General features: G+C 43.3%; 1 protein-coding gene across 1 annotated transcript in view; it reads right to left on the bottom strand.

Annotated features, from left to right (window-relative positions):
- GPC3 (glypican 3) overlaps positions 1-15,581 on the bottom strand; it is a 439,275-nt gene that overhangs the window by 122,864 nt on the left and 300,830 nt on the right. Inside the window, exon 6 of the mRNA XM_081222401.1 lies at positions 2,413-2,533. Within this exon, the coding sequence (XP_081078527.1) occupies positions 2,413-2,533 (121 nt within the window). The remainder of the gene's footprint in view (positions 1-2,412; positions 2,534-15,581) is intronic.

Here is a 15,581-nt window from a genome sequence, read left to right as displayed (position 1 = left end):
CCTACATATGAAGTGGCTTCAGCTTTTGTGGCTGGAAGTTAGTGTAAAGAGAAAGAAGGAAACAATATGGGAGAGAAAAGAGATGCATCAAAGGGATCTTTTTGATCCACCCAAAATTTGGGTGGCACAATTAGACTGGCAAAAAGCATTGGAATACTGCTCCCTTTCAAACTCACTCAAGTCCTGCCTATAGAGAAAATCGTGAATGTAATAATCATCTTAACTCTGTCACGCACATGCAATTATATATTTGTGTATATATGTAAAGATGCATAATTATATGTACATTTTATATAATGGGATAATAAAATAGATATAGATACATAGATATAATTTCTCATCCTCATAATAACCTTGTAAGGGACTGTTTTGACAACTCTAAGTACTATAGATGAGAAAACTAGAGCTCAGAAAGGTTGAATGATTTGCCCAAGGTTATGTATCTAGTAAGATACACAGGTGAATTCAGATCCATCTGGATCCAAAGCCCATCTTCTTTTCATGATATTACATGGTCTCCCACAGCATTAATATCAAACGTCCAAAGTCTTTACTAAAGGGGCTTGCTATAAATATTTTTAGTGACTATTGGATCATATGGTCTGATGCAGCTTTCCCTTTTTTCATGGTGGGCATCCAGTCACAGGTCTTTCTCTGATATTTCTTATGAAATCCTTCTTACACTAGCCTAGCCCACCTTAGGCCTAAGCAAACCCCCCAAAACTGACGAGCAACATCACCGTCTGGCTCTTCATTATAGGCTGCCTTTTATTTGTATTTAAGCACTTTCCATGCTTGTGCGTCTCCTCCAAGGAAGCTGTGAAAACAGATGGTTAGACTTCTTTTGAATCCTCAAACTCCCTGGTACCTGGCTGAGCACACAGTAGGTGTTCCTTAACGTCTCTTGACCAGAGAGATCTGTTGACAATATTCTTCATTTAGAATTAGGGGCACAGTAATGGACCCTGAGATTTTTAGCCTCACCAGTGCTTGGGTCTAGCCAGTTGAGTGGAGCCACACAGACACATTTGGTTTGATATAATTTGGAAATAATTCAGAGGAGAAATACTGCCATTGTCCCCAGGTAAAGCACACCAGTTCAGCAGTGAGTGGTTTACATTGTGCTCTGAACTCTTCAGAGGTGTGTTTTGAAATAATCATACTATATCTAACCAGGCTTTATAGAACTTAGTGAAGTTGTGAGTTCACCAAAAGGAGGATCTGTTATGCAAATACTGCCACTATCCTGTGCTCAGCAGCAGTAACAACTATTTATTACTCAAAAGTGTAGTGGATACTTTCACATGCCATTTGCAGTGAAATACAGCACTATTAGAAAGCCCTTCCAAACATTTTCTAAAAACCGCAAATATTTCACTGCTAAACTTCATATGAAAAAATGAAATCATGCCAGCGTTGTCATACAGAAACCTCTGTCCTTGCATAAGGATTTTAGTTTTATTAAGTTCTTCCTAGGCTACACATAGAAGTCAGTGGTGCCAGCGCCTTCTCACCCATGGACCATGGGGTAGGAACACTGTCACTCTGGTATCTGGTGGCATTTTTGATGGCCTTTAAAAAATTGTGGCCACAAAGCAATCACAAGCAGATGGTACAACTAACTTCTATCTGTGTCTTAGTTACTAAACTCCTTCTAAGAGGAAAAACTGTGTACAGGTTAAGGGAATCTGTGGGTGTCTCGGTGCATGGCAGTGAGTCAGAAGTTGGCAAGGGTGCAGTGAAGCTGGTCCTCTCGTATCTTGCTGGTGGCAGTGAAAGCTGATACATCCCCATTGGAGAGTGGTTTGGAAACATGCATTAAAATGCTCATATCCTTTAACCCAATAACACCAGTATTTTAAGAAAATGATCTAAGATCAGGAGATAAAGCTACCTCTCCTGCATAGCGCCATGTATAATGGCAAAAATTTGAAGCAATCTGAATGCATAGCAAAAGCAGATTGATTAATTATAATTAATACTTAAAGGAATCTTTTGCAGCCACAGAAAATGATTAATATGAAGATATATGGCAACATGAAAAAGTGTTTCCAATATAGTGTTAATTTTAAGAACTAGAAATCACTTGTATACTTCCAATCATGTAAAAAGTCTGTGTGTGATTTTATGAACAAATATTTAAAAAGAACGTGTAAAAATGAAAACAAAATAGACTAGTTGGGTTGTCAGAAGTGCTTATCCTTCTGTTTTCTCTTATATTACAATATTTTCTTTATAATTTAAAAGCGGGGTCGAAAACAAGGGTCAGAAGTCCTTTTTTTAGCAGAGAGAATCTTTGAAGAAAATGAACAATGGCTGCCTCTCCAAAAGCCCAAGAATACAGTTTGAACACTGGACATCATCCATCCACCACTTTTTTGCCATTTCCATTTTTGTTGGATATACACATACCTGGTTAATGTGCTTCAGTTTGTCAATAATTTGACTGACCACTGGCTCAGGGCCCTTCATTTTCAGCTCATGGAGGTTGAACTGATTTTTCATTCCATTTCTTGCTGCCTTTTGGCTGTACCTGGGAAACATGAAGATAAAGAAAAGGTTTGTCACAAGAGAGCTCCAAGCAAAGTGCAAGTTGACCGTATTTGGCACCAATGGTCAAGCTGACCGCAGGCTCTCTTCAGCCTTCCAACCCATGGGATGACTGCATGGTACAAAAGTAGACCGTTCCAGATAGAGTCTACCTGCAGTAGAGAACATTCAACAGTCAACAAGTATTCATTCAACATCCTTTTTTTCTAGGTGTTGGAGATACACCAATGAACAAGACAGACAAGGTCTCTGTCCTTATTGTGCCCTCAGTCTAGTGTACAGTCCAGAAGAGCATGCAGAGTGAGAAGAGCTATGCTAAGGGAGCTGTTGGGTCTTGGCCAGGGAAGCACACAGGAAGGTCCTTAACTCTGAGTATGCTTTCTCCTCATTTGAAGAAGAAAGACTCTTGCATGTTCTTTACCTCTTCCTTCTTCTCCACTTCTTCCTCCCATCATTTCCTGCAGGTCTGGGGGCTGGGTTGCTTTTCAGGATGCTTTCCTAAGCCATTTGCAGCATAAATTATGCCGGCCAGCTTCTGTCTGTGTTCTCCACGGGAAGACAGAACACCAGCTCAAGGGAAGGTTTTAACGTGCTGCCCCCGGATAAGCCATAGGCTTTCGCCTCAGGATTGAAGTTTCAAGGTATCTATGGACATCCTTACCAATGCGAGAATGGGGATATTAACAATCCTGGGCAATGCTGCCTTTCAGTGTGGGGCTTTGGCAACTTCGACTGGGACAGTAATTCACTACTGAGGTGGTTGCTTTGCTGCCCTCATGGTTCCAGACCTCTACGTAGATTTACTCCTCATCTCGCAAAACAAAGCAAACAAACGCAAAACAGAACAAGAAACAGATTTCATTTCTTCCTTTATCTTCCATCATGAAGAAAGATCAGAACACTGTTACCAAAGGGGGAAGAGGCTTTTGATCCCTTTTTTGCTTTTTGCTCATCCTGATAATGGAATATTTTCTTAAAGAAATGGAAAATTTTGCAGGTTTTTTGCCCCTACTTTATACATTTTTAAAAAACAATTACAATAACGCAGTAGAATTAAGGGTAAATTCATATTTCTTTTACTAATATTTTTAATTACAAAAATAATAGTGCTCATTATAAACAATTCAAATATACAGAAATAAACGAAGCACACAGCAAAAGTCCTTGTATCATCCTATCCTTCCATGAGAGAACCATGGTTAACAGTTCGATATATATTCTTCTAGGGGTTTTCACATGCATATACTAACATGTAGCTTTAACCAAAACTGGAATCATACTAGTCATACTGATTTGCAACTTATCACTTAATATATATCTTGGATATATTTCCACGTCAGAACATAAGTAACTGCCTTGTTCTTATTCCTCTGTACGGCTAGATCATAATTTATTTATCCAATCCCTTACTGATAAACAATTGAGATATTTCTAATATTTTGCTAATATAAACAATGCTGCAAAGAACATTCTTGCATACCAATCTTTGTACATTTACATTCATATCTATAAAGGATACGTTTCTAGAATTTAATCAGTTTGTATTTCTAATCCCAAATTATGACATGCAATGAATCATTAATACTACTGTATTTTTGCAAAGCATTTTACAAAGCAGTTTTGTATCACTCAGCTCATTTGAGCTTCTCAACCACAGTGTGAGGTGATAGGGCAGACCTCATTATCTCTTTATTACTGAAAATTTCACAACTTCAGAAGATATGGATCGGACTGTGTTAGATGCTCCCTTCCATAATATAATGCATCTGCCAATATTAAGGACATGCTTTGATGCTACCATGCATGATAGCAGAGGAGGTCAGGAAATCAAGGTCTGACTTTTATAACTGAAAGTCATCTTCTGAGAAGAAAAATATTTTGTAGGAACGTTGAAGAGAACATCTGATTGCATTTCTTCTAAAATGGTAGCCTAACACATTCAGCTTACCTAACTTTAAAAGTTAGTGAAGACACACATCACCAACCACCAAATACCAATTGCCTTTGGGGGCTGTATTAAAGAAATGTAAAGCAACGTTCTTTGTTTATATATCTGGTGTGAATCAGCTCCCCACTAGCCTCCTTTTTTTTTGTTCATATATAACGCTGTCTGTTTAAATATAATCTCTCTCTTGATGATACTGCCAACTCCATCTCCTTCTTCTTTACATCTACTGATACCTGAAGCAGAGACCCAAGTCACAGGGAAAGACGTGAGGCTCATTATAAATCTTCTGAAATGAACTTCAGGAATGTGTCCCTAGAGACATTTCCCTGGGCTTGTTCCTATCGAAGCCTGCCGGCCACTTTTATGCCCACTCCTACAAAACAAACCTCTTCCTGAAGTTTATTATCCTCATTGGAATACTGTAAAGACATCTGCCAACTTACTGATTTTGCCCTGTACTCCCTCTTCCAAATCATTTATAAATATTAAGTCAAATCAGTCCCATAGCTGATCCCTTGAGGCCCTACTGTCTATTTTCTGCTATTCAGAAAAATGCCCCTTTAGCTCTATTGTTTTTGTTTCTTACCTCCAAGCCATGGACTTGGTGCTAAAGAGACAGCACTAAACACTGCTCCCCAATCCCATCGTGACTCAGTTTTTTAAAAACAGCTTTGAGTTTAAAAGCTTGCCAAACTTTCTGAAAGTCGAAATAGCATCCACTGTTCTGCTCTATCCATGTGCTATTTAAATCCTCAAAAGACTCTAGTAAATTAAGCATGGTTTCTGGTTACAGAAGTGTTGGGAAGAGCTGGCCTATGGCTTAGCTCTAAAACTTTATTTTATTTACTCCATGAAGCAGTAACCAAAAGTACTGGTTCGACTGATGTCTACAGCTGCTAAAATTTAGTGGCACTATTTTAAAACTATTCAAAAACTCTGATCTTGCCCTATCCCTTTAGGTGTCTCAATATCTCTCCCCCATCTGCAATATCATGTTCTGTTTCTTACGTCTCTACTCTTTCTCCTTAGCCAGACAAGATGTAGAACAGAATCTTAAAAGCCAGGAGTGTTAAAATGGAATACTATGCAGACATTAAAAGAACAAGTAGATCTATATGTGTTGATATAGACCCAAATCCAAGATACACTGTAACAAATACAAGTACTGGTTAAGAATGTACAGTGTGATTCTATTTGCGGTAAAAAGGGGTCTGCATACACATTACTCTCATACACTTTACATGTGTTCAAATATACACAGAAAATTTTTAGATGGATCCATAAAAGAATGGTAAAAGTGGTTACTTCCAGTGAGTAAGATTTTGGAGGAAGTTTGACTTTTTTCTTTTATGTCCTTCTATGTCTTTTGCACTTTAAAATCTTTAAAATAATTTAATTTTTAATGAGCGAAATTTTATATAGTAGTTATTTTTAAGGCAAAAGAAAACAAAACGAAACAACCATAGCAAGAACAGAAAACATCTAGAGACTGTCATACAGAGTGAAGTAAGTCGGAAGGAGAAAAACAAATATTGTATATTAACGTATATATGTGGAACCTAGAAAAATGGTACAGATGAACCGGTTTGCAGGGCAGAAATAGAGACACAGATGTAGAGAACAAATGTATGGACACCAAGGGGGGAAAGCGGCTGGGGTGGGCGGGTGGTGTGATGAATTGGGTGATTGGGATTGACATGTATACACTGATGTGTATAAAATGGATGACTAATAAGAACCTGCTGTATAAAAAATTAAATAGGGCTTCCCTGGTGGCGCAGTGATTGAGAACCCGCCTGCCGATGCAGGGGACATGGGTTCGTGCCCCAGTCCAGGAAGATCCCACAGGCCGCGGAGCGGCTGGGCCCGTGAGCCATGGCCGCTGAGCCTGCGCGTCCGGAGCCTGTGCTCCACAACGGGAGAGGCCACAACAGTGAGAGCCCCGTGTACTGCAAAATAAATAAATAAATAAAAATCAATAAATTAATTAATTAAATAAAATTTTTAAAAAAAGAACAAAAAACAAACAAAAGGAAAATAAAAAGTGGGCCTAACTCCTATGAATAGCTCAGGGCCTCTGGGAAATCTTTCTTGTTAATAAGAGTTATGTTGGCCCTCACTAGAACCCCGGTTTTAAGGTGATTTCTTATGAGAACACATATTTGGGCGAATATACACAATGTCACCCTGGAATTTCTTCACACCTCAGATGGTTATCATCAGGTCACAAATTCTACTTCGTTAGGTTAAACACAGCTTATAGGTTTTCTATTCTTCAATGAGGTAACGTTAACCTGTCTATTTCAAAAGGACAGTCAATATATTAGGGAGGATGTGACTAAGAATGGGCATTACTCTGAGTACCCCCTCTCAAAACGGAGGCAAAAAAAGCCATTCAAGTTCTTACCCACCTTCCCGGCAGATGCCTAAAGTCTTCTGATGGGACTTGAGGGCCTCCTAGAACCACTCTGATTCATTCTGAACTGCTGCCCTTGCACCCAAATGTATTGTGGGTACCATGCTGAGTTGCTCGTGTTCCTTTTACGTACATTCATTTGCCAGCCCCTATAGGCTGTGAGCTCTTTGAAGGCAGAGGCTTGGTTAGTCCTCTTTTGTACCACCTAAAGCACCTCCTGGTGTTGTAATAACACAAGCTGTCAGTACTGAGTGCTTTCTCTGTGCTGAATACTGTTCCAAGCACTGAGGGAAAAAAACCCTGCATCACCACACCTAATCCTAACAACCCGATGAGACAGACAGTATTATTATCAGCCCCTTCTTGCAGATGAGAACACTGAGGCACAAAGTGAAGCCACTTGCCCAAGGTCACACAGCTAGTCAATAGAAAAGCTGGAGTTTGAACCTTTGAGTCCATGTCCAGCTGCCTCTGTTCTTAACCACTCTGCTGCTATTGCTTCCTTAGAGATAATGCATGCTGACTAAATATTTGACGTTTCCACACCACACTGCCCCATTGTATGAGACAATTAGCCAGCTACTGGTAATGGTCTACAAACCTTGCAACAGTGCCTGCAACAACTGCTGTCTTTATCTACTCAGCAGATTCCTGGGCTTGCCCTTTAAAAGCCCTTGGGGAGAGCCCTGTGTACGGAGTTTCTTCTCCCAAACAGAAATCCAACAGCATCACTATTCAGTGAAATATTTGCATTCTTGAAAGATAAGGTATTGAAGTTAGAGAAATAAGTAATACACCACCACCACCCGGCACTAGACAAACACCAAAGGTGATCTGAAATCTCTAAGGACAATAGGCAAATGAATGCTGGAGAATGTCTCCCTGCCTTGTAGCAATGCAACATATGTGATGTAACCCCAGGGAATTTTAGGTAACATGTACACTCGGAGCTTCAAGGCCAGAGGGACTCAGTTAGGGGTGTCTCTGTAGAGCTGCATTAATGAATTCATTAATTCAACATTTCATTTCCACTCACTCCCTCTGTGCCAATGATGTACAATGGTTCATGACAGGCTTCGAATGAGGATGAGCCACTGCAGCCACAAGTCTCCTCATCCACACTGCCTAGAGTGTCAGGAATGGGGACACTGACGGCCATGCGGGATTTTAAGGATGGGTTATCTACTTAGTAACGCTCATCTCTAATTAGATTAATTGTCCTGTCTCCAGAACACTGCTTTTTCCTAAAGCTTTGACACGGTTCTGGCAACGAATACTGGCCAGTGGAGGAGGAAAAGTAGAGAGAAGTTCCTACCTCCTAAATGGAAACTTTTCTTAACTGGACATGTTACGTGTGATGTCAGAAGTGTCACCTTTAAGCACTACTTGTGGTGTCTCCTTCCCCCACCCAGTGTGGTATCTGCTTAGCACGAAAATGACTGCCTTCATACCAAGCAAACCTGATTTGTGAAGTGAAAGGGGGACATGCCTCTGTTCAGGCAGATTGGTCAGGGATGGGGGAGGAGGAGGAAAACCTGTGCAAAAGCTGTAAAGAGAAAAGGAACCTAATTAAAACAGGACATCTGGGCATGCTGGTCTTGGGAGAGTTGAAGCAAAGAGAGCACTTGTAGAAGAGGAATAGAGTCAAACATGTGTAAAATGGGCAAACTTTTCTTCCTCTCTCTGTACTGGCTGAGGCAGCACGGGTGTAGTGGATTCAAATATAGAACATTCAAAATGGAAGCACACTTAAGAGTGCATCTTGTCCAATCCACTCATCGTGTAGATGAAGAAACTGAGACCCTGAGAGGGACTTTCCCAAGTAGTTAGTAGTTAGTATCATAACTCCCACCTTTAGAAGAAATTCCTTCTTTAAAAGGTTCCTTAAATGCACGTTGCTGATTTTGGAGAGAGAAGTTCCTAGAAAATTCACTTTCCTTCTCCTCCTAGGCATTAGACTAGTGGCAAGTATTTGAAAGCAAGTCTTAGAAAAACCAACTTGTCACCCTCCCCCCACCAATTATTTAATTTCACGTTGCTGCCGGGGTTATAGATGACCTACAAATAAGTTACAGCTCTCACATTCTCAGAGCGCCATCTTATGGAGAGACTGCAGTACTGCAAGTAGCCCTTTCTCCAAACTCAGTGATTTATCAGACTGTTTCCTTGGAAAGTACTCTGGCTTCAACAATCACTGTGAAAAAAATGGGATAATTTAAAGAGTGTAAGTAGCTTTAAAAACAAACTAGAGGGACTTCCTTGGTGGTGCAGTGGTTGGGAATCCGCCTGCCAATGCAGGGGACACGGGTTCCAGCCCTGGTCTGGGAAGATCCCACATGCCGTGGAACGGCTAAGCCCGTGCACCACAACTACCGAGCCTGCGCTCTAGAGCCCGTGAGCCACAACTACTGAGCCCACGTGCCACAACTACTGAAGCCCGCGCGCCTAGAGCCCGAGCTCCGCAACAAGAGAAGCCACCGCAATGAGAAGTCCGCGCACCGCAACGAAGAGTAGCTCCCACTCGCCGCAACTAGAGAAAGCCTGTGCGCAGCAACGAAGAAGACCCAACACAGCTGAAAATAAATAAATGAATAAATGAATGAATAAAAAGACTAGAACACAGGGTAGAAAACCCTTATTAATAGGCCTAAGAAAATGTCCTTTTTCTATCCAAGATGCAGTATTAATTTACATAAATGAACAGAAAAATAAAGGTGGAAATAGCTGAGTTTTGTAAATATGCTTAATACAGAAAGCAACAATTTGCTTCTCATTTATTTATGCACATATTTAAAGAAAAATGTTTTTCATAATTGTTGGTACAGTAGTACCACTTCAGAGCAAATTTCAGCCAGGAGAGTGCTAGAAACAGGTATGACCATCATACTCCAAGAAGTACTTCTATTCTCAAACAACAGCCTTTCAGAAACTACAAATAGATTTCAACACAAAGGAAGCAAAAGCTAGAGAAGAAATCAGGGAGATGTAAACACATTTACACCTCATTTAGTGGACATTACCTATATAAGGGAATAACTGTATTAGAATCTGTTTTCAGCCTATTTTCAAACCTCACTGTGAGGAGAGATTAAAAGATTGGTCTTGGAATATAATCAAGAAGTCATTTAGACCTAGAGAAGCGAAGAATATTTTCCAGATGGTGAGGAGAGCTTGAGGAGTTGATATCACCCACCACAGGGAGAAGAGTCTGTGGCTGTGGGGAGATAGAGAGAAAATGCCTGAGATGGGAGCCCCTGAATGTCTGTCTGAAGAGGCAGACTCTGCAGAGGAGCCTGGAGGTAAGAAGAGAGAAAAGTAAATACCGGGGCTTCCCTGGTGGCGCAGTAGTTGAGAGTCCGCCTGCCGATGCAGGGGGATGCAGGGAACGCGGGTTCGTGCCCCGGTCCGGGAAGATCCCACATGCCGCGGAGCGGCTGGGCCCGTGAGCCATGGCCGCTGAGCCTGCGCGTCCGGAGCCTGTGCTCCGCAACGGGAGAGGCCACAACAGTGGGAGGCCCGCGTACCGCAAAAAAAAAAAAAAAAAAAAAAAAAAAAAAAAAAAAAAAAAAAAAAAAAGTAAATACGGAAGCAAAAGTGATTCTTGCGAGAACTGCGGGATAGACAGAGCCTGATGTGTGGGAACGCTGGTGAGAACTGCTTTCTGGGCTTTGAGCCCTGACCACAAGCGGCCAGGATACTAAGCCAGGGCAAGCAGGGCTGGTGAAGGGTTCTCTGAGGGGTATCCTTGAGGGGAACATACCAAGGAGGAAAGGAATTTGATCCAGTGTAAGGCTTATAAAAACAACAAAAAAATATGTAATTCAAAGCTCAGTAATTGGGGGTGGAAATGTCAGAGCAAGGTGTGTGATGGGGATTTATTATTAAATCACCCCAAACTCATTTACCGAGTCCTTCTAGCCCAGAGAAGTAGCCCAGAAAACCAGATGTTTTCTTGTCCCACTGGAGTTAAATGAAAAGGAAATGATCTTTACCTGTTTTGAAGTTAGTTCTGTTTTTTTTTTAAGTTAGATTTTAACTCAAAAATATTTGAGTTGGAAAGGACCCCCGAAATCATTTAGCTCAATGCACTCCTCTTAACAGATGGGCAAACTGAGCCCCAGAGAGATCAAGCAGTAGCCGTGCAAATTATTATTGGCAGCAGTGCTGGTGGAACGTGACTGGAGCTGTAACTTCCCCCAAATAGAAGAGCCAAGAAGAAGGGGTCAAAGAACAGGTCACACACCTCAACACATAACAACACTGTATGAAAGTAACTGATTTTCAAAATAATGATCAATAATTTTTTTTTCTTTTTTTTTTCTCTGGTACGCGGGCCTCTCACTGTTGTGGCCCCTCCCGTTGTGGAGCACAGGCTCCGGACGCGCAGGATCAGCGGCCATGGCTCACTGGCCCAGCCGCTCCACGGCATGTGGGATCTTCCCGGACCGGGGCACGAACCCGTGTCCCCTGCATCAGCAGGCGGACTCTCAACCACTGCGCCACCAGGGAAGCCCAATAATTATTTTTAAGACGTAAAATTTAGTCTGGTCTAAATAGTTTACTGAGACAGCAAAGACAATACATTTTAGAAAGGCTGAGTCATGTGGTGGAATAAGCACTGGCCTTGGAGTCAAGACATAGGTTCAAAAGCTGGTACTGTGTGACTTTTGACAAGTAACTAAACCCTGCTGAACTTGAGCTTCCCTATCTGTGAAATGGGGATAATGCCACCGCATTTGTTTTGAGGATTAGTTGATATAATGAATGTTAGTAAGTTGAGATAACATAGGTGAAGTGTTTACCAGAGGGCTGAGAACATCTATGAGAGGGCTGGTATTATGTGAAAGCACCCAACACACAATAGGTGTTCAATAAATGTTATTTGGAAGAGGATTTCCTGAGAGAGGATGAGTAAACCTTGCAATGAGTAGTTAGGGGAAGCTTTAAATCTGCTCATCCCCACACTGAGAGGACTTAAGAAAGTGTGGGTAGCTAGCACTGAGCAGAGATGTCCTCACAAAGCTTCCAGGGGACGGGGCATCTGAGGCGGAGAACTTACTGGTTAGGACTTCAAATGGTTCAGAATTAATTTTAGTCCATTGAAGAACAGATCGTTTACCTGTGGCCCAGGGCAGGTAGACAAGTTTCCCAAGTGATCAACTTTGGGTGCCAGAAGCCTTTTCACTGTCTCCTCCCACCACATTTCATATTCCTCCTCTCTGTGACAGAAAAGTCACTTTTTCAAATCTTTCTCTTTGGAACACTGCTTTGTTTGTCCTGGGTCCCTGCGGGGTCTGCAACAAACATCTATTCTTTTTTTTTTTTTTTTTTTTTTTTTGCGTTATGCGGGCCTCTCACTGTTGTGGCCTCTCCCCTTGCGGAGCGCAGGCTCCGGACGCACAGGCTCAGCGGCCATGGCTCACGGGCCCAGCCGCTCTGCGGCATGTGGGATCCTCCCAGACCGGGGCACGAACCCGTGTCCCCTGCATCGGCAGGCGGACTCTCAACCACTGCGCCACCAGGGAAGCCCAAACATCTATTCTTTAATGCAGGGATCTTCAAAATGAAGAATAGGATTCTCCAAGTCCACCTCCATGGGGCTTCCCTGGTGGCGCAGTGGTTGAGAGTCCGCCTGCTGATGCAGGGGACGCGGGTTCGTGCCCCGGTCCGGGAAGATCCCACATGCCGCGGAGCGGCTGGGCCCGTGAGCCATGGCCGCTAAGCCTGCGCGTCTGGAGCCTGTGCTCCGCAACGGGAGAGGCCACAACAGTGAGAGGCCCACCTACCACACACACACACACACACAAAAATTCCACCTCCAATCACACTTCTCTGACCCAAGACCAGTTTGAGGGAGAGGCAAAGTGTGAGTTAGGGAAGAGTGTGACTTGTGAACCTTTTTCTCGCGTTGCGTTTCACAAAGGAAAGCCTCCTAAATGTTGCGTCGGATGTCCTGCTGAACTTTATTTAATGAACCGCCCAAGATTATGAGCAAAGGATAAACTGTTTTCACATGAATGGGTACTGCTGAAATACTTTAAAAGAAAGCTCAACATTCCTGCCACTATTCTGCTGTCAGCTTCTCCTGTCTTAGCCACAGTCATTTACAGGCGCTGAAACCTTCAATGTGCAGGATTAGGCCCCTCCCGAGATCCTGAGCCAATGGTGACAAAGGCAGGAAGGTGATAGCTTAGCTGCCCGGCCTATCAGGCCCCAGTCTCTGGAATTAGTCTTGCTCCTCGGAGCCAGTATTTCATGCTTTTAGAGTGAATCTCAGATGTTCAGGCATGACTTCCTTTTGCCCTCTATATTTTTCCGGGCCATACGGCCTGAATTCCACCTTGGTTTCCTTGTTTGTATTCATCCCCAAGTCAGCCCTCTGCTTTCTCCAGTGCCCAGCACACAGTAGGCAGTCAGTAAGCGTCTGTTGAACTGAACTGAGTCTGAAGACCTCACCCGAAGCTCACCTTCGGTGGTGGAGACTCTTTGACCTATTCGGCCCAGCTCTTGTCAGTCTGTTCCCCTGGGGTCTTCCCCCCAGATCTGCAGCCAGTGACTGAGGACCTGTCTTACACTGGACTTTTGTCTGGGTCCTGCCAGGAAAACCTGCCCCTGTGTCCCACCTGCTAGATTACGCCACTGTGGAAACCAACGGCTAGCTAGGGAATGGCAGAGTTCCTGCCCAGTGCCCCAGCGAACATCAGTATTCAGGCGGTGGGTCACTTCCCACTTGGGCCATCTAGACAGGAGAGTTCCCATAGCCCAAGCACCACTCCTTCAGCCTCTGTCCCGTCCCCAGGGACCAATCACTGGGCCCCGACACTGAGCCCACCCAAGATACACACCTGCTAGTAATATCAATTTGCATCACAAACCCTTTTCCAATACTGTAAACTTTAGCCCACTTCTGGGCCTGATTTAATGAGATTTTACTGTTGTGAAAACAAATCTTCTAACCCATCTGTTATATTTGCTATGGTCAAGGCAATAACTTTGAGAGAGTTTCAAATCTGATGGTGAAATGTCTAGATTCTCAGTTTGGGGGGGTCAGAGAAAGGATTTGCTGTCTTCCATTAGTATAGAATGCAAATACCCTTTATTCCACACTTACCTATTAAGCACTTACATAGCCCTGTGCTCAGCCACAGAACCCTGACAGATGGAGGTACTGAATTTTCCAATGTTCTAGCTCATTATCTCCAGTTTGTATTTCATGGGCCAGATCCTGATTTTGGCTTTGGCAAATCTGGTCCTCAGAAAATGAAATCTTCAACTAGTGACTGTGTTGGATTCCCCTGCAAACTTGTGATTGAGAGCATGCAGCTCTACCACTTCATGAGCCGAGGACACACACAGCAGCCTACACCACATAGTGACACCCAGAGAGCTGGCATAGAGCGCCACTGTGACTGATGGGAGGGAGAAGGAACTAGCAAGAATAAGGTGTTAGACTTGCCCAACGACGCTGAAAGGTCTGGTCTGAAGAAAGTGGAGCTGCCACTTCTGCTGCCTTCTCTTAAAATCAGCCTCAGAGCCCCAGAATCTAAGCTGCAGTCAGAGAGCCCTGGGTAGCAGAAGGAAACACACTCAGCAGGTGTTTGCCTGGTGGAAGACAGTGGCCACGGTGGGCATGGCCAGAGGAACCAGAACAGAGCCACGAGCACAGGGGAAAGAGCCTACCACACTGCCAAGGTCTAGCAGAATAGCTCTGCCCTCGGCAGGTCCAAGCCTAGCAATGCCGCTTTCTAGTTGCCAGCAATAAAACTAAAGAATAACGGAGGGAAGGAAAGGTGAACTGAAGTGTAAACCACCCCCATTCCAACCGCCCCAGGAGCTGCAGGTGCCTTTAGCTCCTTGACTCTTTGCACCTGCTCTCCTGCGGGAACAAGTGGCCTATTGTGTGAGGCCGTACACAGGGAGGTGCTAAGCAAACAAAAGTGACTCTCCTGATTGTAAAATAGATGGGATTCCAGGAAAACTTTACCGAGCCAAATAAAAGTGATTGTAAAGCACTTGGTGAAATATAAACTGCTACATACATAAATACTTAATAAAAGCTCACAGCAATGCACACAAGGACAACGAGGTCAAAAATCACCCTAGCTCTCTAGCCTGGAGGGTCTCGGAAAAGAGAGAATGTTCTCCCTCCCTCGGGTTTTCTCAGCCATTTTGTATCCCTCTGCTCTTACCTGCCCTTCAGCCCTCGGCACTCCTCTAGATGTATCTCTCCCCTCAATGATATATCTCTGTGGTTAGAGGGCTTCTAATTTTCATTCTGGGTGGTTTGTGTCAAATATTATTAGGAGCAACGGACACTGAATTCCCTTCCTTTTGCTCAGAAGCTCCACTGGGGTCGTGAGGTGCTATGGGGGAAGACAGTTCCTTTAAGGTTTAATTATGTGAGTTTCACACCAAACTCTCCAATATCAGAAACTGAGACCTCTGACAACATCTCCAACAGCCAGCCTACCTGCTCCCCTGTAGCCCCAAAGATACCTGGAAGATCTCTTCTAATGAGAATGATTACACCCCGGGGCTCCTTTTGAATCGCTTTCACTTTGGTCTGTTTGGGAAGCCATCAGGGAAAGAACTGGAAATTCAAAGTCACCAAGGCGGCTTTATGGCAACCCTCCTCCTCTCAGACTCCTCCCTCCCTCAAATATCCTT

The sequence above is a fragment of the Mesoplodon bidens genome (assembly GCF_964165515.1).
Source record: "Mesoplodon bidens genome assembly, chromosome: X".
Classification (NCBI taxonomy): domain Eukaryota; kingdom Metazoa; phylum Chordata; class Mammalia; order Artiodactyla; family Ziphiidae; genus Mesoplodon; species Mesoplodon bidens.
The sequence above is the reverse complement of the archived record's forward strand: the minus strand, read 5'-3'. Positions and strand labels throughout refer to the sequence as shown.